The 22,692-nt window shown below is 40.7% G+C and overlaps 1 protein-coding gene across 3 annotated transcripts in view; it reads right to left on the reverse strand.

The window, feature by feature from the left end:
• CTNNA3 (catenin alpha 3) overlaps positions 1–22,692 on the reverse strand; it is a 766,319-nt gene that overhangs the window by 118,604 nt on the left and 625,023 nt on the right. For 2 of the 3 annotated variants that reach the window (XM_044420420.1, XM_044420417.1), the window contains one exon: positions 18,821–18,892. The exons of the other annotated variant lie outside the window; for it this stretch is intronic. In XM_044420420.1, coding sequence (XP_044276355.1) covers positions 18,821–18,892 — 72 coding nt within the window. The remainder of the gene's footprint in view (positions 1–18,820; positions 18,893–22,692) is intronic. 3 annotated transcript variants of the gene reach the window in all.

The raw sequence follows: 22,692 nt of genomic DNA on the forward strand, positions 1-22,692 counted from the left end.
CATATACTGAAGTCATAAACTCTTCCTATGCGGTCTCATTTCCAGGATTATTAAATACTGGTTGAGTTAGGAGGTGGTCTGTCTAAAACAGTGGTCATTTCTAGCATGATACACAAGACATTTGTTAATCTGTAAAAGGAGGATTTCTAAAAGGCCTGTGCAATGCTGACCTTGATTGAATAGCTTTTTTAACATGTCGAAGACTTCAGTGAAAAGCACTTTAAAGTGCTCTCGGTTTTTAAAAAAGCATCTTTGGTAAAAGATTAGATAGGCTATTTAGCTAAAGAAAGATAAATTTGTCCATGTCGTTAAAAGTGCAGCAGTGTTGCTCTTCCTATTATTGTACTTTTCTCCAGGCTAGGTAAGTTGGCCCATGTAAAAACAGTTACGCACACATTGATTTGACGGTAAAATGGATGTTACAACTATAAAGGAAATCCGGAAATTAATCAAATTCAAAAAGAAAAGTGCTGGTAGTTTCACTTTTTATTAAAGCTCAACAGAAGACAGAAAGAAGCCTTATTAAAGATCAGCAAGTCCTGCTGGTGTTTTAACCAAGAAACTGCTGCTTCACCGGGGGTGCTTCCAGATGAGTTTTTTCATAGCACTAGCAATCATCCATCTAGAAGCAACCCGATGCACTAACATGGCCAAACCTGCAATCTTATACATATGTAAGTGAGAGCAAATGTTATTATCTGAGAGGGATATTTCTGAATGAAAATGCCTACTACAAAACGTTGAGGGGTCAACTCCTGTTCCTTCACCTTTGAGGCTCCAAGGTTTCTGGAATTACACCATGGTCCACAGTAGAGTAATAGCACAAATACAGACTCCCTGCTTTAGAGAAGTGATCCACGCTACAAAAAGTTTCAACTCTGTTGGAACTCTGCTTCTGATGGGCCCCGGAAAATCCTGCAAGATCTGGAGAACTAGTGCATGGGTAAAGGGAAACATTAGTGCATAAATATCTTCAAGCGTGATATACAATGGAGCCTCATTTCATCCACTTGTGGAGATGGGTGGCAGTCTGAGCCAGTGGTACTGCGAGCTCAGTTGTAAAACCCAGGCGAGGGCCTGGTTACCCGAAGGAGCATCTCCTTCCATTTGTGCCTGCCTGCCCCTTAAGATGTGGGGCAGATGCCCTTCTCCAGGTGTCCTCCGTGAAGGAGATTAGGAGGATGACTACCTGGAGCAGGGCCTTCTCTGCAGTGGCACCCCATTGTGGAATTCACTCCCCAGAGAGTTTCGCCTGGCACCATCACTTTGTTCTTTTCAGCACTAGAAAAATAAAACAAAGCTTTCCAATGTTTTAAGACCTGACTGTTTTCATTGGAGTTTTATTATTAGTCACATTTTTAAAATGCTGTGTTTTTATAAAATTACATTTTGTATTGTCAAACCATCCTGTGACTTTGGTAATGGGACGGTCTAGAAAAGTTTTAAAATAAATAAATAAAACCCCATCAAAGTTTCCTGCTCATGCTTGGATCCTATTTCCTGCTCATGCTTGGATCCGGCATGCATTTCAAGAAATATTATATGCTTATCACCAAGTAAATGAAAAAGGAAAGATGGATAAATGAATACTGTTCAATATTCCAGAAACTGAATTGTATCTTGAACTCAGAAAAAAGTATATCAATACAGGAGGAATGGAGCACTTGACTTGAAAAGACATTTGCACCTTCAGATCTCTAATCACACCAGGTGGTTCTAATACATTTTGAAGTTCTGCACATAAACTGATCGTATATTACGTATGCTAAGAAGCCTAAGGCAAATTTCCATTTCAAATGTAGGTGAACTGCTTTTCTGAAACTTTCATGTTCCAATTTTCAAAGCTATCATTCATTGAAGCAGTCACATACTGGGTTCTTACTGGTTTTTTTGTTTGCTTGTTCATTTGTATTACGTGTTTTGAAAATATGCAGGCCAAGCAAATCCAACACCAGTGTTTTTATTACTCGTCATATTCTAGGGAAAATTGAATTCATTCAGCTGTTTTGCTTATAAAAATGGCTTACTCCAAGTAATAAAATCATTCTCTTACTAGCAGTTCACAAACTTGTACTGGTGGAGGATGTGAGAGCTAGGAATGGCACATATCCCTACCATCACAAAAAAAGACTGTAAAGACCCAGAAGTCTTTGTCTTCCTTCTTTTCTATGGTACATACATTCTGAACCCTGGCATCATTATTCCTGGATCCCTAGCAAAAGTTTGCATCCTACTTGCACTCCATAAATATGCAATGTTTCGTGACAATTTCATTTTGTTCAAAAACTGTTTAAACAAGCCTTGTTTGCAACCCCAAATGTGAACAGGAATGCCTTTTTGGAGAAAATGTTCTCACTTTCTGAACTTGGAAGCCTATTTAAATAGGCACTTTTTTTGGAAAACTATCTTTTAAATGCGCATTTTTCTCACTACTGAAATACATATTTGAGATGCACAATTTTTAAAATCAGAACTTCACAGTTTTTCTGATCAAATTATAAAGGAAATCAAAGATCATATGTTCAGCCCTTGCCCCTCTCCAGCCCTGACTAAACCTGGAGGAGGGTGGAAATTTGTTAGAAACATGATGTAGCAATTTGTGCTGTTGTTTTTTGATGTTTTAATACATTTTAATTTGGTATATTTTATATTGCATTTTAATGTGCCGTTATGAACTGTCCAAAGAGCTTCAGCCGCTGAGCAGTATGGAAAATAAATAAATAAATAAATACCAAAGAGTCGTACTATTCATGATGGAAAATCTTGAGCTATTAAAAACTCAGATGCAGCAGAACATGAAACTGACTGATTTGTCCATCCCAAAATATTATTCTGAAGATACATGACGTTCCTTTTGCTGAAACTAAGCAAGTTTGTGTCTGGTCAGTGCCAAGACAGGAGAGTGAGATGATAGAAAAAAGACAGGACAGGTAGGCATGTAAGCAAAACAGCAACAGCAACAACAACAAACCAATTAATCTATGCCATTCATAGATGATCCGTTCTCTACATAACTAACTTATAGCTATATCTCAAATTATTGCTTCCCCTACCCCAAATGAATGTAAGTTTGCTGCAATCTCCAATCCAATCCAAGCACAGAGCAGAACTGGTTTAAGCTGTCTGACTGCCCTCTGATGCCTTCGGGATGGCTATGGATTGAGAAGGACAGCCAAACCATAAACAACAGTCCTCATGAAACCATTCTCTCCCATCTGGGTCTTCATTCCCACCTGGTAACTTCGTTTGCTGCTGGCACACTCACAAGGATCAGAAATAGCAGCAAAGGCTATTTAACAAAGCACGTTGTATACCCCAACAAGAGTTTAAAGGCTACCCTTTTTCTCTAGCCTCATCCATACATCTCCATATGGTTTTGGAGAAGCACAAACTCAACAGCAGTAAGAATTCCTAATTAGAGAAAAGGGGCCAAGCGGCAAATAACTAAAGCACTGTCTCTTTCCCCTCCTCTCTCCCAGTCTACTTCAAGTTAGTAGATCCATAATTAGGCTTTGGCAGTAAGTACGCATAATTGTAACCCATTCATTAACACATACAAATTCAAATGTTTCAATCAACTGCTAGTCTGTGTTTTCATCTAAGATGGCAATGTGAAGAGCAGGATGGACCTCTGGTAGGAATCTCTAAATTGTGCTGGACTTGAAAACCATCCTTTGGTAGTGGAAGTTTAGTGGACATCAGAAATCTCATTTTATATGGTAATCTGAACAAGTATTGCACCATTCAGATAGAAAAGCATCCTTAACCCCAAATGAAATGGAAGGCCAATTTTCCTAAACACAAACTACAGAGTGTATCATTTTTATAGCACACTGCTTGGTGTTCATTTCAAGTTTATAAAGACTTTTGTTAAAGTAATGTAAGAGCTCACAACTCTGTTAAAGTAATATATCATCTCTTTTTCTTCCACAGAAAAATGAATGACTCTTTGAACCAAGGGAGGGTTTGGGGACTTCAAGGGTGTGCTTTTTCCCTCTGCTTAATTAGGCATTCTTAAAAAGAAAAATGAAATTTTCTTCCAGGCTTTATCTCCTGCCCCTTTTAAAATCAAAGTTTTCTAGACACTCAGATCTTTGAGGTCTTAGACCAAAAAAGTAATGCATATCATCACAGAGTCCTGTAATGGCAAAAAAGCATCTATGATTCCCAAATCTGAATCACAATGGATTCTCAAAATACATTCATGTCACCCAAATTTGGTTTGTGCCAATTGTGTGGTTTGTCTTTTATTTTTCCCCATTTTAAATAAAAAACTTTGCATTGCACATAAAAAGAAGAACTGCAAGTCGCTCTCTTAAAACACACTGCTAACGATTTATAGAGACTGCCAGAGAGCTCCGCTTGAGCCTTTCCTCACCCAACAGACAATTCAGAGCAACAGGAGTGGCCATGTTCTCCTACCACCATTCAAGCAGCACCCCTTGGGACAATGGCAGCTCCCCTTTCAATGCTGCTGATTTATAAAATGATGGAAAAAAGGACATGTAAAACGCAGCCCTCTGGATTCATTTGAGATGCATTTTGGTCTCTCCATTAATTCAGAAGGTATAATACAGGGGCACTCACAATATGCAAGCATCCTCAGTCAGCCCTCACAATACTTAAGGTGGTAGGCAGTATGGACAAAGGTACCTTGTAATATTTAGCAGCCACAGAATTTGATTAGCTCTTCTCCTACGAGGACATCCCCTTATGTACCACCCACCCCTGTATCTTCCAGCTATGCAGTAATTGATATCCCGTTGTCAGAATAAGGGCCAGCCTTGGAACAACCTGGGATGCAGATGATACTTTGACTGAAGAGCAGACTGGCTGCATGCTGAGCATACGCACACCACTATGCACATGCGCATATATGAAAATGCCGGCGCATGGTGGAACACCCGCAGGTGACTTGGGAGGAAGGTGGGTGAAGCACAGAAGAGCCCGTGTGGCAAATAAACATACAACAGGTTGCAGAGGAGCAAAGAGAGAGAAAGAAGGGAAGGAGTGGAAAGGGACTCTGATTTCTAATTAAGCAAAAGTGGAACTCTGGTCAAAAGTGATATGTCTGCTGCAATATGTAACTCATGCCCAAACAATAGACAGTATCACCTCCTAATTAAAGAGAACTGCATTGGCCAAGATGTATTACAGGACAGGTGAGCCAATACTCCTAATTAGCCCATTTTATTCCAGTGGAGATTACTAATGGTGCAGCTTTATGCACTGTATTTGTGCAGTATTATGTAGCTGAGATCTGGTCAAAAACAAATTAAAGAGGTGGCAGTGTGGCATTGACGCAGCGAAAACGTATTCTGGACCTCTGTGGAGATTTGAACTGCATGACACAGGCAATATTTCCATATCACGGGAATCTAAGGAACTTTGCAATTAGGCTTCACAATGCAGGACAGAAGAGGAAAAGAGGAATTTGTTTCTCAATGTTTTTACCTCACAGTGTAGGCATTCTCTAATATTCCAGTAATTAAATGTCATGGGCTCCACATTTTGTGCGGTATTGTGAAAGACAGCTCATAAAGGCTTCTGTAAGTGGGGCCCTAACCAGATCTGCCACAACACGCTTTGGATATTTGCTTGACATCTTAGGCTTTTATTGTTCCAATCTAATCATACATTCTGTAATACCAAGTTTGATGGCTGCAGCCAGAAGGGATTATTAAAATGTATTTCAGAGATGCAAGGGACACCCTGCAATGATTTAATTTCCTTTTGGCAACCCTTAAAGTGAGGCAGAATGTTGCATCCTATTCCCTGGTGCAAACGTCGGCTTGGGCACAGACTCCCGAGGTGGCTTTAGTCATGCCTCTGTTTCCAAGCCTCAGTATTTCTATCTGCAAAATGGGGGTAATAACACTGGCTTCTTTTCAATGGGCCTCCTTCCTCAGGAGCTCTACCTTCTCACTGCCAGTATGAGCAACAACTACCACTCCTCTCCCCTATTTCCTTATCACTGATGGACAGAGAGCTATTGAAGAAAGAGGGTTGTGACATCAAGAGCTCCTCCTTCTCACCACCAAGACTGGGCCAAAACAAAATGCAGGTGAACAAGCAGGTCACAGTGGTGCAAAGGAGCAACTCCAGCACACTGGGCTTTGAGGGGTCCCCAGCATACCTGCCACTGGCTTGTACACAACATTGCAGAGGGGCAGTGTGGTGTAGCGATTAAAAGTGTGGGACTGGGACTCAGGCCATGGAGCCAACCGGGTGACTTTGGGCCAGTCATAGACTCTCAGCTCAACACACCTCGCAGGGTTGCTGTTGTAGGGATAATATTGAGCGGAAGAAGAGACTTGTGCAAGCTGCCTTGAGTTTCATGGGAAAAAAGTCAGGATATAAATATAATAAATGCATAAATAAATAAAAGTGCACTCCAAGTAGTTAAAATGTTATATGAATGCAGATGAATGCTCAATTATTCAAATGTCACACAGATGTTCCTGCTGCATTCAGTGGCACTTACTTTCTAGAAAGTACGCTTGCGTTTTCAGCTTTAATTTTGTGATCTTCTGAGCAAATAGCCCCACATTAAAGTATTAGAATAACATCGTCAGAGTTGATTTATACCACCCACTTTGTCCTCCATTAAACAATGTCCTCTGTCCCATGGTACATTTCATTTCAGGTGTGGGACGTGTTGAACTCACAGGTGCTGGGTGTTCTGTTCGCCCCATTACTGGGATTCTCCAAAGAATGTGTTTACCAGAAACATATTGGTGGGAAACTCAAAATGTTTTATAGTCATTCCCAAGACCTTTAATTACAGTCTTTAATTTGTGTAAAAATGAAATTGGCTATGTTTATTAGCACTTCCTTGGATGTGCTTTGATTATATGATCAGTTGGCAGGACTCCATAAACCATGATCTAGGCTTGACTTTTGTCAGAAATGAATACATAAATAAAATCTTTCTTAGTCTCTCCACTGACATCAGGATATTTGGTTGGAATTTGATACAGAGTGGTCACTGTTCATTCTTATCATTAACTGTCAAAACTCTCTCTCCTATCCTTCCATTTGATCTACCGGAGATTAGAAACTCATTATTCTAAGTAGGGATGCTTGAGGGATTCGATCGTTTGTATTCCAATATGAACTGACCTGATCTGCAACTCCTGGATTAATCTGCAGACTGGAACTTAATTATCTACTTTCACATTTATCCAATGGTCTGACACATTTCTCAGCTCCAGGGATGGTTCAAAATATATTTCCAAAGGCATGCTTTGAGAGGAAATGCATTTTGAAATGAGGATGGGAGGATTCCATTTTCACTTCCCAGCCTAATATGCAGATTGGATGCAGCTATTCTTTGGATGGTGCACGCCTTGCCTATCAAAAGGTATATAGCAGGGAAGTTGCAAAACATGCATATGTTAGGGAAAATTGTGTGCAAACATCCTATGTCACAAAAAAACCAAGTCTGATATAGAACCTGGGTGGGATGGACGCCGGATGCATGTGAAACTAATATAAACTGCACACAGCCTAATATGGCTATGTCTGCATATCTAAAATATATATAAATACAAGCTTTATGCAGTTTTCTTTTTGTCACTGGATAACACAGAACCCTGGCAGAATGGAATTATGTATCAAAACATGCAAAAGTGATACCTACTGGGGATTCAGGAAACTACTTTCCAGAGATTTTAAAAAACTGACTTTTTCAGCTATATGCATAATCTAATAATTTACGTATATGTGGAGCAAGTAACACTTCATAGGCACACTCTTCCCATTGCTTTAATAGAGGTATGAAGAGGCTTATGTGATTTTTGAATTTTATTTCAAGCTGGACAATGTGGGGAATGTAAAGGGGGAGCACAGCAAGGGGTCTGTGGCTCAGTTGCTCTCCCACCATCAAGTTTTGGGAAGGGGAAAAGATGGGCAAGGAGGGATCAAATCTCAGCCAGTGTCTCGCTATCCCTGCTTTAAATTTAAAGCCCAGCTTAGGCCCCACATCATGATCTGCAGGTTCAAACCCAGTGTAGTAGTGATTGTATGAACTTCCTGTGTATTTCTTACATTTTGTCTTCAGTTTAGGTTCACATCTTCAGATGTCTTGTTACCTTCACAAGGCTGAACAAAAAAGACAGGTGAACTAGGGGCAAATAAAATTAGCAGAAAATAAATCTCCTCTTATGCCTTTGACACAAACACACAGCTCTGAGGCAGCTCCAGCAGTACCAAATAGCTTGCCAAAACAACATTTTGCTGATTTTCAGGCAACAGGCTAAAAATAGGTACCTGCCTCAAATTTCCTGCCCAGAAAGAAAGCACATGTAGGCCTGACACTGAAGCTGCTTCTCTTAGGAAGAGGGGCTGCCACTGTGAACTCACACCAGTTCTGCCTGTCTGAGGAAGAAGAGAAAACTGGCTCCTGGGCTATGCCCACACATCACTGACCAGAAGCATCAGAGAACTCTGCTCCCGATTCAGAGGACTTCGGATTCTATAAAACCAAGCTATGCATCCTGCAGCGGGGTGGCTTTTTCCAAGTTGCACAGATTCTGTGGACTTGCGGACTGATTTTTCATCAAGGGGTGCAATAACACATTAGCATAAGCATGCATGAATGCAGATTTGGAAATAGGAACTATATTTGAGTTCATCCCAATTATTTCAAATAAATGGGCAATTCCTGACTATATAGGATTCTTTCCCTTCCCTCCAAACTGTACTGTGTTACCATCATGAATTTTATTCCTTTGGCCTGCTTCAAATTGATTTGCTGCTCATAGTTTGTCCCCCCACCCCCCTACACACACACACACACACACACACACACTTTTTAGGGTTTGGGGGGGTTTTTTGGTCTTAAAGTCATTTCTTGTTAAAGTGGTATTATATCACTGTGTTTTGTTGTTTTGGTGTAATTTTGTCTGTAACTTCTCTAAGTGGTCCAGACTCTTTTGTTAATAAGGTGGCCTATAAATCATATAAATAAATTCCTGCTCAGCCCAAAACATGTTACTAGTTCTCAGCCTATCCTGCCCTGCATCCCAGGGTTGCTGTAAGAAAAAGGGTGGGGGGGATGCACATCCCATTGAATTCCTTGGAGGAAATAAATAATGTATGAAAAACTAAATAAAACCTTAGAGGTGTGGCAAATATCCACCCCTGTATCTTTCAAGACTCCTGCCCCAAATTATATAAGCCACCTTACAAATATTTATCCATTGAGTTATTTGGTCTTCCACATATTTAGATGTATATCTCTCCTATAAGTTTACAGTGTTCACAGATAAATAAATGATATATTAAAATGCATTATTATATGAAGTGTCAATGAGTAGGAATAACTGCTTGAAGCAAGTGAGTGTGAGATACTGTGAAAAATAAACAGGAGCTACAAAACAAGGACCTCTGTAGCAGTCTATTTCAAAAAGAAATGTGGTTCCAAAAGGCTGACAAACAATGAGAAAATGTATTACTTCCCAATCGCATGGCTGAGAACCTTGTGGGGGGACGATAATTAAATGTTAGAGAAAATCTTGTTCAATGGAAAACATACATCCTCAGTTAATAACAAATTGTTTGAATATGAGAGAGGAAATACAGGAACAGGGAAATATTCTTCCTTTTCTCACAGAAGCCAATATCTATTCTCCCAGGATCTGCATCTATCCTCAGATGACAACAGTCCTCCTCGACTCCTCTACTCTGTTTTGCTACCAGCTCAGAAACATTGTTGGGTTAAATGTTCTGGTCTTTAAAGGCAATGCTTCTACATCCACTGAGAGCACAATCCACAGCAGGTGCATCAAAGCCTCTAAGCTCATAAGTGTCCGTGTGTCCAGTGAACCAAGTGATGCGGAGCTCACAGGCTCTCGTCCCATGACACCTTGCACTGTGCATGCCATCTTGATGGCCTTTTTCAGCATCTCCCTTTCCCTCCACTCAGAGACCCAGCTGTGCCTCAAGGGATGAAACCGGTCCAGTTTCTCCAAATCACTTGTGAGCAGGTCAGGGAAGGGGCTTGACCAGCAGAGTCCCAACCCTAATGTTGGACCTTGGAGCTGGGAGGCCAAATAACCATATCTACTCCCCAGACAACTTCAAGAGGCCACTGCGTCGTGCCCCTAGAAAGTTCTAAATTGTACTTCGCTTACAACCACATTGTAATCTGGTATATTTAATGCTCATATATCAAGAACTGTAGAACCTTTTTCACAGATGTTGAAGTGAAAGATGAAAAGACTACCTGATCTCAAAGCGCTGTATTTTTAAAAACTCTGTCTGTTAATACCATTAGCAGTGTAAACGTACATTGCCTAAGTGACACCTTTGTACTTGGAATATGCATAGGGTGGTTACCTGCTAATCCATGATCAAAGCCAAATACCCAAATCCTTTAGCATAATATGCCAACAAAAAGAACAGATATGTCACATGAGGTTTTAAGAAACATTAAGACAGGCAAAATATTGGTGGACATGGAGGCACACGTACTCTGAAAGTAGACAGCACTGGAAATGACATGGAGCTGCATACTCACAGAGTTTTAAAAGGACAGCTTTACATCCAATATAAACACTGCTGCTTCTATCTTTTTCTTCCACCAAAAATGTCTTTTGTTTGGTAGCACTAGAAGCCCTTCATCTGGAAGTATCACATATTTCTAGCTAACCTAGAATACTTTTAAATAGTGCCATAAAATATATTTAATGACAAGTAGCATAGATATCAGTAATTGATATCCTTTAGGCTTTGATGTTAAAATTCTCCTACTAGGCAAACATTCCCTATATGTGTTGGTATGAAAATGTCAGTAATTAATCTCTCCTTGTGCAGGTCGCTTTCACACCACGCAGGCATTATTATGTTTGTCTTTAAGTTTACAGCAGTGGAAGCGTATTCTCTTAGGCCCTAAGCTGTCATTTTCTTTCCATTTGTTTTAAGGTGGCAAATGGCTAGCAGTTTTCATAGCTAATTAACTATTAGTAAAAGGTAAAAATAGAATACACTCCTTTCACAAAAAACAGTCTAATCTTAATTTTATCTTTCTTCCCATAATTTAAACACTGGAAACAAAATCATAAATCTCTCAGTCAAAGGAAGGTTGGGGTGATCGTATTGGGGACCACTTTTATGGGGTAGAGTCTGAAATTCTTCATTAACTTCAGTGTAACTTGGTGGACAATGTTATCTGGCTACTGAATCCAAAAATATGAGGGTTCTTCAAAAAGTTACCGTACTTTTTAAAAACTCTATTAAGAATTTCAAAAACAAATTACACCACTTTTCTACATAGTCACCTTTGTGATACATTTTCCCAGCGTCGTACCAACTTTTTAATGCCATCCAAAAAAAAAATGTATAAAATATATTTATAAAATATAAAATAAAAAAGTGCAGAAACTTTTTGAAGACCCCTCGTACTTTCGAGGTACACAAGGATTTTGCCTTGGTCTTTGAAGAGCAAACCACATGCTGCTTTCAGAAATCCCCTACTTTCAAAAGAAGTTCACCATGCAGGATGTGGATGAGAAGCTGGCAGAAGGAAAACACACACCAAAAGTCTCCTCTGGTATATCAAATATCAAATATATTTCACAAGGAAGTTTGTCTTGAGCATCATGGACCCCCAGATGGGGTGGGGATTTGGAGAACATTCCCAAAACTGAGTTGGGATTTACATAGAACCTGTAAATGGGTAAAAGGGAAGCTCCGGAGGTTCCCCAAATCCCTCAACAATTTCACTGGCACTTCAAAGCCAAAAACCTTTATCATGGTCATGGAACTTGACATCTCCCATCCCCTAAGTGAATCTTGGGACCAGTTCTTTCCATTGTGAAGGCCTCACTCCCACCCTCATGGACCTGTACAGATAGGCTAGCAATTGACAGTGTTTGCCTAGTAGCTTCAGACAATGGAGTATGTGTAATAAATAGCAAGTCTCTCTGAAATACTGATTATGACCTTGATTAGTACTAATGAGTCAATGTCCCAGTGCACTGAGCACTAAATCCATTTCTGTAGAACCAGTACTTCTAAAATATTCCTTAGTTTGTCAAACAAACTTCCCTTGAGATTCTTTTTAAAACTAATCCTCTTATTCTGTGTATAAGAGATGAAAAAGTGTACTTTTTTTTCTTTGTCATCTCTATGAAGCTCATGAAATCACAATCACAATGGACTTTCATCGCAAAAAGAATAAAATAAAGTCCAACATTCAGGTTGGCTTGCATGACAGAGAACGTGTTTTGTGCTGCTGCCTGAAGCATACCTTTTGCAAATGCAGAAATGGAAAGCAAAACCATTTCCTAAACAAGGTGCTCTGACTGATGCTGAAATGGGTTCCTCTACCAAACAGGTCACCTGCCATCCAGAAACATCCATCAACAGGACTCAACGAAGTCTCCGCTGACCAGACTGCACGTCGACGCTGCTACTCCCAAACAGAAGACACGGCCTTTTTGTGTCCCCTCCACTCCACTTCCAGCATGGCATCACCCTTCATTAGAATGATTGATACAGAAATAAAGGTCTTCACAGATTAAACAAATCCAGGTTCGGTTTTATTAAAAACAGCTTATAACTTACATTTTGAACAGAGGTGGGGATAAGGTTGTTCTGTTCTACTTATTTATTGTAAGCTGTCCCGAGTTGTTCTGTAGGGGACAGGATAGAAAAGCTTTTAATAACAATAAATCAATCAATCTAGATGGCTCCCCTCCACATGCTCCTGTATCAGTAATGTCTGCATAGTCAGAGGATTGAATTTAAATTGCCATTTATATAGTTCATGAGTTTCATGAAGCTACAAAGAAAAGAAAAGAAAAGAAAAGAAAAGAAAAGAAAAGAAAAGAAAAGAAAAGCTGATGTTTGCATACTAAGGATAGACTCTGCTTTCTAAGAAGTACACAAACAGTATTGTTTGTTTGCTGCTGGAAGCGAAGGTTGTCAGCTCACACTTGGGAGGGGTCTTTTCTGCTTTCAAGAGCCACACTGAGAAGAAAACTCCACGTGATGCTAATTTCCCAGCAGTTCAGTCAGCTGCTGTAGGAAGCAGCATCCGGGCCTCACACCTAAGTGTTGGGAGAAGCAGCTCAATCCATTGAGCATCTCTTTGGAGTTGAGTTCATAACAGAACAGGAACTGCCCTGCAGGCGGGGAGGAAGCAACATCCGAATGAGTGGGGACAAGGAAACAGTTTTGTTCATTCTGAAGCAGAAACAGAGTTCTGAGCTAGGAGGGGGCTGGTATGGCTATTCCACTTCCTTCTGGATTTTCATTTTTCAAAATTTCAAGTAGGGATGAGAGAACCAGTGATTCCTGAGCTTGCCTAATGTTTCCAAAAATCACTTTGAAGTGCTTGGCTTGCTCCTGTTTTGGTTTTTGCATATTTCTTGGCTCATGTCACTTTGCTTGTGTGCATTTCAAACTTGAAAAGTGTACTTCTGCACATACTTTTTCAGAACTGTGCATAGTTCTCCCATTAACTAAAGCATGACAATGTTTCTTTTTACCTTGGAAACTGCACTTTTAAAAATATGTGCATTTTGGATGCAACTGCAAATTTAAGGACTTGCAAACTTTTTTTTCCTAAAATAACTCTCACTCCTATTCATATATAATATTGCAAATGGACCCTGATCATGTCCTCATGATTTGAAAACAGAAGCAAAATTCTTGTCCATCCTTAATCTCAAGTTATGTCTTTCCTGAAAGTGAAGAACTTGGTGAATTTGACCTTAAGCAACAACAACCACCACCACCTGAAACAAAATTCTTGACATCTTCACTGGCCAAATTCAACAGGTATAGCTATTCCCAGCACAGTTATACTCTACCTGCCTGCTTTCTAACTGGTAAAGATGAGACACATACAAAACACAACCATGGGTTACAACTCCAGTTAAGCACTAACACAGTTTAATACTCAGGGATTCAAACTCTGACTCTTAGTGGCTAATCACTCAATGCTGTGATCCTTTAATGGACAAATTCAACTGTTTCAGTTCTTAGGAGACTTGAATCTTGATGCAGATAAGGAGAATTTGCAGATACTTATCAGAACCAAGCTGACACAGCATTTCCACCTATCCCTATTCTAAGCCAGGAAGTCTCTAAAGCAACATCTCCTGACAGGTTTTCAAAATGTCTTCAGTCTCTTCTGTTGTGTCTTTTCCACTCAGAGTGGAGACTTTTCATGCATGCCGTGGAACACATGAAGGTGCGTTCTACTGAGTCGGACCTTGGTCCATCTAGCCAAGTGATGTCCAAAGTGATCTGGCAACAGCTTTCCAGGGTTTCAGCAGTAGTTTTCCTAAACTACCTAGAGATGCCAGGGACCAAACCTGAGATCATCTGATGAAGGTTCGTCATGGATAGATTTATACCACATGTCATCTCTTACATGTATTGACCCATGGATGGGCACAAAGGAGGCCCATCCCAAATGAACCAAGAGACTGAAGGGCAGACAAGCCAAGACCTCCAAAAACTGTTGGATTAGTCAGTTAATTGAGCTATTTCAGGAAAAAAATCTATATCAAGAGCCAGTTTTTAATGCAGTGGTTCAACAGTCCACATAGAATATTTCAGATCCTTGAATAAGTTTAATAGAAACCCAGGGCATCCCCTGTTGAGGCAAAAGATTTTTCCCCTAATATTTTGAGGATATTTCTCAACATGAGGTTTATAACTGCCAGTGCATTCCTTGGTGGGTTGCAAACTGAGGGGTGGGCTTCACTTTTGCCAGGCGGATGACACACAGTCCTGTTAATGTGGCTTCCTGGTTTCTTCCCTATGCTTAAATGCTACTCAAGCACATTTAAAACAGAAAAATACACAAAACACAAACATGCTCATTTAGTATGAGATGTTCTGGCACTTCTGTAATAAAAGGAGAAAGTGGACTTCCAAAGGTAAATTTGCAGGTGGGTCTCAAAATGTTAAGTTAGTGAGTGGTCCCACTTCAAAATACGTAAAGAAGCATGGTTATAAGAAATAGAATTAAAGTATTAAAAAGTAGAGCTGCAATAACATTTCTCAGAAACATTGTTGTCAGAAAGTGACTTTTCTCACTTCCCAGAGAAAAGGTCACTTTGTATGTCTTTCATGGAATATTCTCCGATAATATTTGTCTTGCAATGCCCAGGAACAATAGTAAGTTCCTTGTGGAGGATGCAAAATGGTGGCTGGCCACAGTTGCTGCTGCCACCTTGAGCATCGTGAAGAAGTTGCACTACCATCACTGAAAAGGGGCTCATGGGAAGTGACACTCCTCAAGATGCTGCTGGGGAATTTCTATTCCCACTGCAGCATGTGGTGAAATTGTTCCCCTACTTTCTCTGCCCAAAAATAGAATGGAGAATGTTGAGAAACCATTTGCACACCCTTCTGTCTAGCGTTAGAAGAAAGCTAGGAACTGTGACATTTCTAAAAATTACGTCTTAGGCTGTTCTTAGAAGTTTTAAAACCCTCCGAAGCCACAGTGCAAAGCTTCCTCGAGGGACACGCATCACACATTCACAACTGATTTCTGTAAAATGATGAAGTCAAATATAGCACCAAGTAAAAGTTTAAAGGAGATGTAATTTGAAAAATATATTACCACTTGTAGAAAAGTTTTTACAAAGCACACCAAACTCAGCTCTCTGTGGAAGGCTGCAGGTGACAGCCCTTTTAAGTAATACACCAAGATGAACTTTTGTCCTAAGAAAAAATCACCAATGACTTCAGTGAGTAAAATGTCTGCCTCTTACATATATATACAGTATATATTCATTCCTGTGGACTGTCTCCAATGTACAGAAATGTATTCCGTATGTACGATTGCTGTAGGCATGGGACTGCACTGGATCGACTGTTGGGTTTTGGAGCATTCCGGCCTCACATTTAGGAATGAAGGAATTTGTCTCATTTTTATAGAGCTCACTCTTTTCAAGCACACTCTCCATGATTTTTAGGAGATCTAACCTGGCCATTCATTGCCACCTGACCTCAGGTATGGGAATTTCATTACCACATTTGTTTTGAAGGGGGAAAAAAATGAGAGAATTGGTCTTTGGGAACAAGTTGGCACTACTGTGGAGAGGGAAGAAAAGGGGGGAAAGAATGTAGCCGATCTGGTCCCAATGGGGCTGCTTCATACCAAAGTGTCAGGTTCAGTAATAAAATGCTGTTTTCCAACTCTGTTCTGAAATGAATCAATGAGTTATCACAAATGTCTAGGCAAGCTGCCACAGTGATGCAGACCTCCAATAGTAGCAAGCTTCCTTCTGACCACCAGCCTAAATTCATTAGTAGACTCCATCAAGAGGACTTGAGGTCTTTGTCCAGTGCTATTGATTGGACTTAACAGATGCTCTGCCTGCTTTTTATCTTTATTTCATTTGAGCACCTGGTTCATATGATATGTAACCAAGTTGCACTGAGGTCAACTGCTTGGTTCTCTTCTGTTCATTCCATTGCAGCTAATGAGTACTCAGACAATGCATGCCCTTTCAGCATCTTGCGTTGTGAGAAATGAGCATAATCCATTCAGAAGTGTTTCAAATGCTCTGATGAAGTGCAATGTAAAGTGTTGCATTGTTGTGTACACTTATCCCTTACTTGCTGGTGGGACCATGTAGTAGAAGACAATTTATAACCTATATTTTAAATCAGGTCTTGAATGTTTGAGTTCATTTTCTAATTTACATTCTCAGTTGTATACAGATAGTCCATTGTTCACTCCAGTTAATGGATTTTATTATCCTGATGCAGCTTGCAAACTTAATGAGTCCCTGGTCTAGAACTTCAGGTAGAAATGTTAAGGTTCTCTATTTCTCTTCTGCAGTAGACTTAAATGCAAGAATTAAATTGATTGTGTAGCAGTGTTCTCAAATCCATGAACTGGATCCAAATATTTCCTTCCTCCAATGGAAATGACGTCTGAATGACGTCTGTCAGAGGGAGGAGTCCTTCTTTATAGGAACAGAACATTTGGATTAAAAAAGATTGAGGCAGGTAAAGATGCACAGAGCGTTTCCCTTTTAAACAGGCCATTCAGAGTGGGAGTGGGGGGAACAACTTGTGTCTAGTCCTTGGTCTTGAATATAATGCATTGATAACAGTATTCCATTCTTACAAAGCTCAACCTAAAATGATTTTCAGGCTTCTTAAAATTCTGGGATTCATCCCATTGCATCTAAGCAATTAAATTTTCTGTTTGCTGCATGTCTGATGAGATTGTGCTCTACTTGAATATGCTGGAGATCAGAGACATTATGTGAAAGATAATGAAATACACAATTTTTCAAGGGAAAGGTAGATGTTATGGCAGACATTTATGAATTTATTATAAATTCATGGTAACTGTCCTCCTAGAAGTTTAAGCCATTGTGAATCAACTTTACTCCCCCTTTATCTTCTCAACAACCCTTTGGGGTAGGTTGTGCTAAGAGTTACTGACTGGCCCAAAGCGACCAGCAAGCTGCATGGCTAAACGAGGAATTTGAAAGTGGGTCATTCTAATCCTAGTCTGATAATCTACCCACTATTGTATCATTATCTGTAAAACTGCATGTTCTGAGGAGAAGGTGAGGAATGTGATGCTGGTACGCTGTTTTTCAGAAACAGCCCTCTTTCTGCTGTAGTTTGACCCACTGTGGGATTTCCTCTCACAAGATCTCATTTCTATTGTTCTTAATGCTCACATCTCCCAGACAGGGCCCTCGACCTGCAGTTCACAAGTCATGCGGGCTCTCTGAAATGGATATATTAACTTTGCAAAATATGCCTCCTTTGTACTGTGTGTTTTCCATGCCCTTTGCTTGCTCGGCCACAAGGTTTGCACCTTTCCCCTCATGTTGTGGAGAGTGATTCCAGCAGCTGAAAACAGCAACTTGAGCCATTTATAGCCTTAAGCACTGGCGGGATCTTGGAAGAAACACCAACATTCTCATGATCACAATATTTAAGTGCAAATGTAGGGTTTCCTTAGCCAAATGAGCATCAGTCAGACAGGGCTTATTTTAAAAGGCAAGGCACATGGTAAGGAGTGCCCAGGATCAGTTTGGATTACAGCATCACAAGGTAGGAAATGATGTCCAAATTAACTTTGTACATGTGCATGAAGTGGGGTAGAGTTTCACTGATATACTTCATGGTAAATCTGAGAGCCTTTTTCCTGCACATGCCTGGCCCAGTACAGCAATGATCAGCTCCATGGAAGAAGGGATCAGAGAGACTAAATCCAGGTATATTGCCCCACCCACCATTCCTCCCAAGTGGATGATTGTTACTATTGCTGGTTTTCCAGTGGAGATCCCATGTGGATTCACAGCCAGATTGCACATGCTGCTTCTGTTAGCGTGTGATATTCTACATCTACCTGGAAATGTTCCGAAGGAAGCCCATTTTCACCTGAATATGTCTCCTAGCTAGACTGGCTCATCTCTTCCTTGCTTAATACTGAAAAGAACTGGCAAACTGTTGAAAAATAATTTCTAGAGAAAATGACTACACCACTTTCCATATTTAATAAGCCATCTTCTCTCCCTCTCTCTCATTCTCTGTCTCTTAGAAAACAAGTTTTAAAAAGTAAGTGCCATTGGACAGTTGAAAACTTCTACTTTTGCTCCAAGTTAAACCACAGAGACATTTTGGTAGGCTTGTTAAGAGTCCAATCCTGTAGATCAGACACCCATGGAAAGAGATCCCTGATCTGGGAGTCCTCCATGCATCCCAAGCACTGCCAGCAAGAACCCAAAAAGACAGGAGGAACCACAGAGGCTTTTATATTGCCTCCAACCTCTGAAAATTCAGTTTACATTAGATGGGCTTCTGGACCCATTTAACTCACCTTGATGGGTAAGAGAGGAGAGACCTTTGAATCCAGTAGAACTACATTTGCTCCTCTTCTGGGGTGCTGATTCTGACCTCAAGAGAGAAAGCCACTGATTACACAGCCTTTCATGGTGGCTCAGCAGACGTACATGTGGATCTCCTCCAAGGTCAGAGGTCTATCCAGCACTGGAGGAGATGGTCTGCCGTGCACTTTGGGCCCCTCAGATGCTGTCTAGGGATCATACACACTTCCATATCCCACTTAAAATTGTGAGTTTAGACTGCAGTCCTATGTGCACTTACCTGGGAGCAGGGATAGATATATCAGTCTGTCTCTAGTCTGTCGCCAGTTTGCATATTAATCTGCATTTTTTTCTTTAAATTCAGATTTGGATTTAATAACATATGCACTTCTAACATATGCACTTTGGTATGGGTTTTGAGTTACAAAGTGAACCACAAAATTCAGGGCAGTGCAAAATTCAAACAATAAGTAAGAGGCCCCAATCCTCAAATTAGACCTGGAGGTAGAGATTTGGGAGTTTACATAAGAATGCCGAAGAACTAATTCCTCAAAAATCCCAACCGTGATTTAGTCCTGTCAAGGTCATTGTATAGCACTGAACTATTAATTTGGATTTTAAAATGGATATCTATTTAGAAACTTTTGTAGTGCTATTACTATATTTAATGATGAATATACCATGATAAGAAAAATCTAACTTAAGATAAAATGGGATGAGTTCAGCGTTACATTATTTGCATCAGAAAGCATAATTGCTCAACGAGGTTCAAAATACAAACCAGATTTAGAAAAATGCTGCGTATATCAACTGCGTTAAAGCTCACTGTAATTAGTGGAATTTGTGTGCTCTGACTACAGCCCTTGCAAAATAATATTAGCTAATATAATTAGCTGCTTTGGACAGATCCTTCCTGGATATCTGCACAGTCTACAACAGCTCTAAATAATTCCATGACTTCAGCACATTTTGCCACCTGACTGCTCATTCCTAATTCCAGTTCATTTATGAGCAGGCTGGAAAGCATTGGTCTTGGTATAGATTTTCATGTGACTCCACACTGGGAGAATCTAGCATTTATTCATGCTCTCTGTTTACTGTTCTTAAACAGTTCTGGAACCATAAGGGGGCTTTTTCTTTTATCTCATGGCAGCTAGGTTTTATTCAAGAGTCTTTGCTCAGGAGACTTTGTTAAAAAAATTCTTTGGAAGTTCAAGTGAAGAAGGGCTACTGGATCAGTCTTATCCACATGTTCATTGACACGTCAAATAACTAAACAGTTAGTGAGACAGGACTTAGTCTTGTAGAAGCCATGTTTATTCTTTTTCAGAAGGGTTGGCCTTTTATATGCTTCCTTTAATCATGCTTTACTCCAGTTTACGTGAAGCAGAAATTAAGCTAACTGGCCTGTAATATCCCAAATCCCCCTGGAAAATAGATATATCATGGCACAAAACTGGGCACTCTCTAGTCCCCTGGAACAGAGATTGATCTTTGGTATGATACATAGTTTTGTTAGAAGAGCAGCAATTCTGCATTTGTGTTCTTGAACTCTGGAATGGATCCCATGCGGGCCTAGTGATTTTTATCCTTCCACTTATCAATAAGGTCAAGAACCTCATCTTTTACCACCACTATTTGCCTCAATTCCTCAGACTCCCTTCCTGAAAATATCCATTCAGGTGCAACCATCTGTCCTATATCGTCTGAAGTGAGGGCAGATGAAATTAATGCATCTTCTGAAGGAAGCCTTCGTTTCTCTAATGGCTTCCTTGACACTGCTCATTAACCATGGTGGTGACCTCTTGGACTTGGTGCTACTTCGCCTGACCTGTGGGGTCCATTCTAACTGAGCTTCTATTATTGTAGTTTTAAGCAAGCTGCAGGCATTTTGAAGATGTTTAACCCTCTTGACTCCCCCTTCTGACATGCTTTTTACCTGTTACCTCATCTTAGAAAATAATTCTGTTTTGAAATCAAATGTGACTGTGTTGCATTTTCTTGGATCTCTTTGGTTCAAGATACATTAAATCAAATAGCACTGTGGCTAGTCCAGAAGGTACAGATCTGTGAGTTCCCTGGTTCTCTCTGCTCTGCCTGGCTTCCATTATGGCTGCTGTATCAAATTAAGCCAAGCCCTCCAACTCCCTCATCTTGTCTTGGGGGCTTCTAACATGAGCACAGAAACACCTCTAGGCAGTGTCCCTCCACAGATGTGCTGTGGGCCTTAGGCATCTGACAGCAAGAAAGAAATTAGGCTTAATACAGGTACTAAGTATCACCACTACCTCCTCATTTCTATACTACTCATAGCTGAAGCTGTCTGGGCATTTTACAACAATAATCACAGACTCATACACTCAAGTCATCCATCCCAATTCTAACCAGGCCTGACCCTACTTAGCTTCCAAGATGAGACAGGATCAGGCACTTCAGGCTGTTCAGAAGCTATATTAACTGTATCCATATCATCTAACCACCCCTTGACTGCAGATTTCCGCTGTGCATGGAGGGCAGTTTGCAACTGATGCACGGGTACACACATTTCTGTCTCTTGTAGCAAGATACCTCATGCATGGAGAAAGCCCTGGGCTTACTCCCCAGCATCTCCAGTTACAAGAAGCAGCCATATCTCTTCCTGCCAAGGATCCTGGAGGCTACTACCAGGTGGTGTAGGTCGAGATGGCTCGCCTTGTTTCCTCCAAAGGCCACATGGAGCAGGTCAGAAGCTGCATACACCCGTCGCTGGGAAGCTTGGCAGGAGGAGGTCTTGCTCCCGTCCTGCTTGAGGGGGGTTGAGGGCACCTGGTTTGCCACCGTGTGCACCGAGTGCTTCGATCTGATCCAGCATGCCTTGTCTTGTGTTCTCATTTGTTTGGGTCTCCATAGATACAGTGGCTTCCAGTCTAACTGGAGGTATTAACTTACACAGATTGCAGTGAGGATTGCATTTTTATCAATTATGATAATTGTAATTATTCTCACCAATTCAGTTTTCCATATAGCCTGAAGTGGCTGATCCTGCCTAATATTGGAAGCTAAGCAGGGCTGGGCCTGGTCAAAAACTGTGTGGGTGACTTAAATGTGAACTGCTCAGAGAGCTTTGGCTCCAGGCAGTATAGAAATGTAATGCAGTCGTCGTCGTCGTCGTCGTCGTCGACATCATCTGCCATTGTGAACCATCACTATATTGCATTCATTCAAGCGCTATTGAATGTTCGCATTTCAGGGCCATCTAGCCAGCATTCGGTCCTCTCAACCACCCCCACCAGTATGCCCCACTGAAGATAAAAAGCCAAGCATCCGATGAAGCAGCCTACGGTCCATGAATACTTCTGCCAGAACAAGTACATTATCCCTAAAGGTGCTACCAGGTGCTCTGTGGTCTTGCTGCAACAGACAAATGCCTCCCCCTTTGAAAGTTGCTAATGCCCCTCACTCTTGGGAACCAGGCCACTTCCTATTAACAAATGAAGCATGGCAACCAAGCATATCCAGTTTTATAAGGTTATTTGGCTTGGGCAATAACAACCTGCTATGTATTTGGAAGGAAGAGATTTCTCATTTCTCTTTTCTTGCACAAAATACATTTCGGTCAAACTCAACTCCTTTTCTGGGTTCTGATTTCAAAGTTCTGATTTCAAAGCTCTGGGCAGCCCAGAGCTGGGCGACCTAACAGAATACCTATTCCAATATTTGCCCTCCTGGACCCCAAGGTTACTGTCTGAGGCCCTCCCCTCATGCGGCAAACTGCATGGCTGGAAGACCGAAGGCGTTTTTATTGGTGGAGCCATGCCTGTGGAATGTCCTCTCTGAAAAGGATCGTCTGGTGCCCATGCTGTACTTGTTTCAGCACTACCTGAAA

This window comes from Varanus komodoensis, unplaced genomic scaffold (assembly GCF_004798865.1).
Source record: "Varanus komodoensis strain SLA01 unplaced genomic scaffold, ASM479886v1 scaffold11, whole genome shotgun sequence".
Classification (NCBI taxonomy): Eukaryota; Metazoa; Chordata; class Lepidosauria; order Squamata; family Varanidae; genus Varanus; species Varanus komodoensis.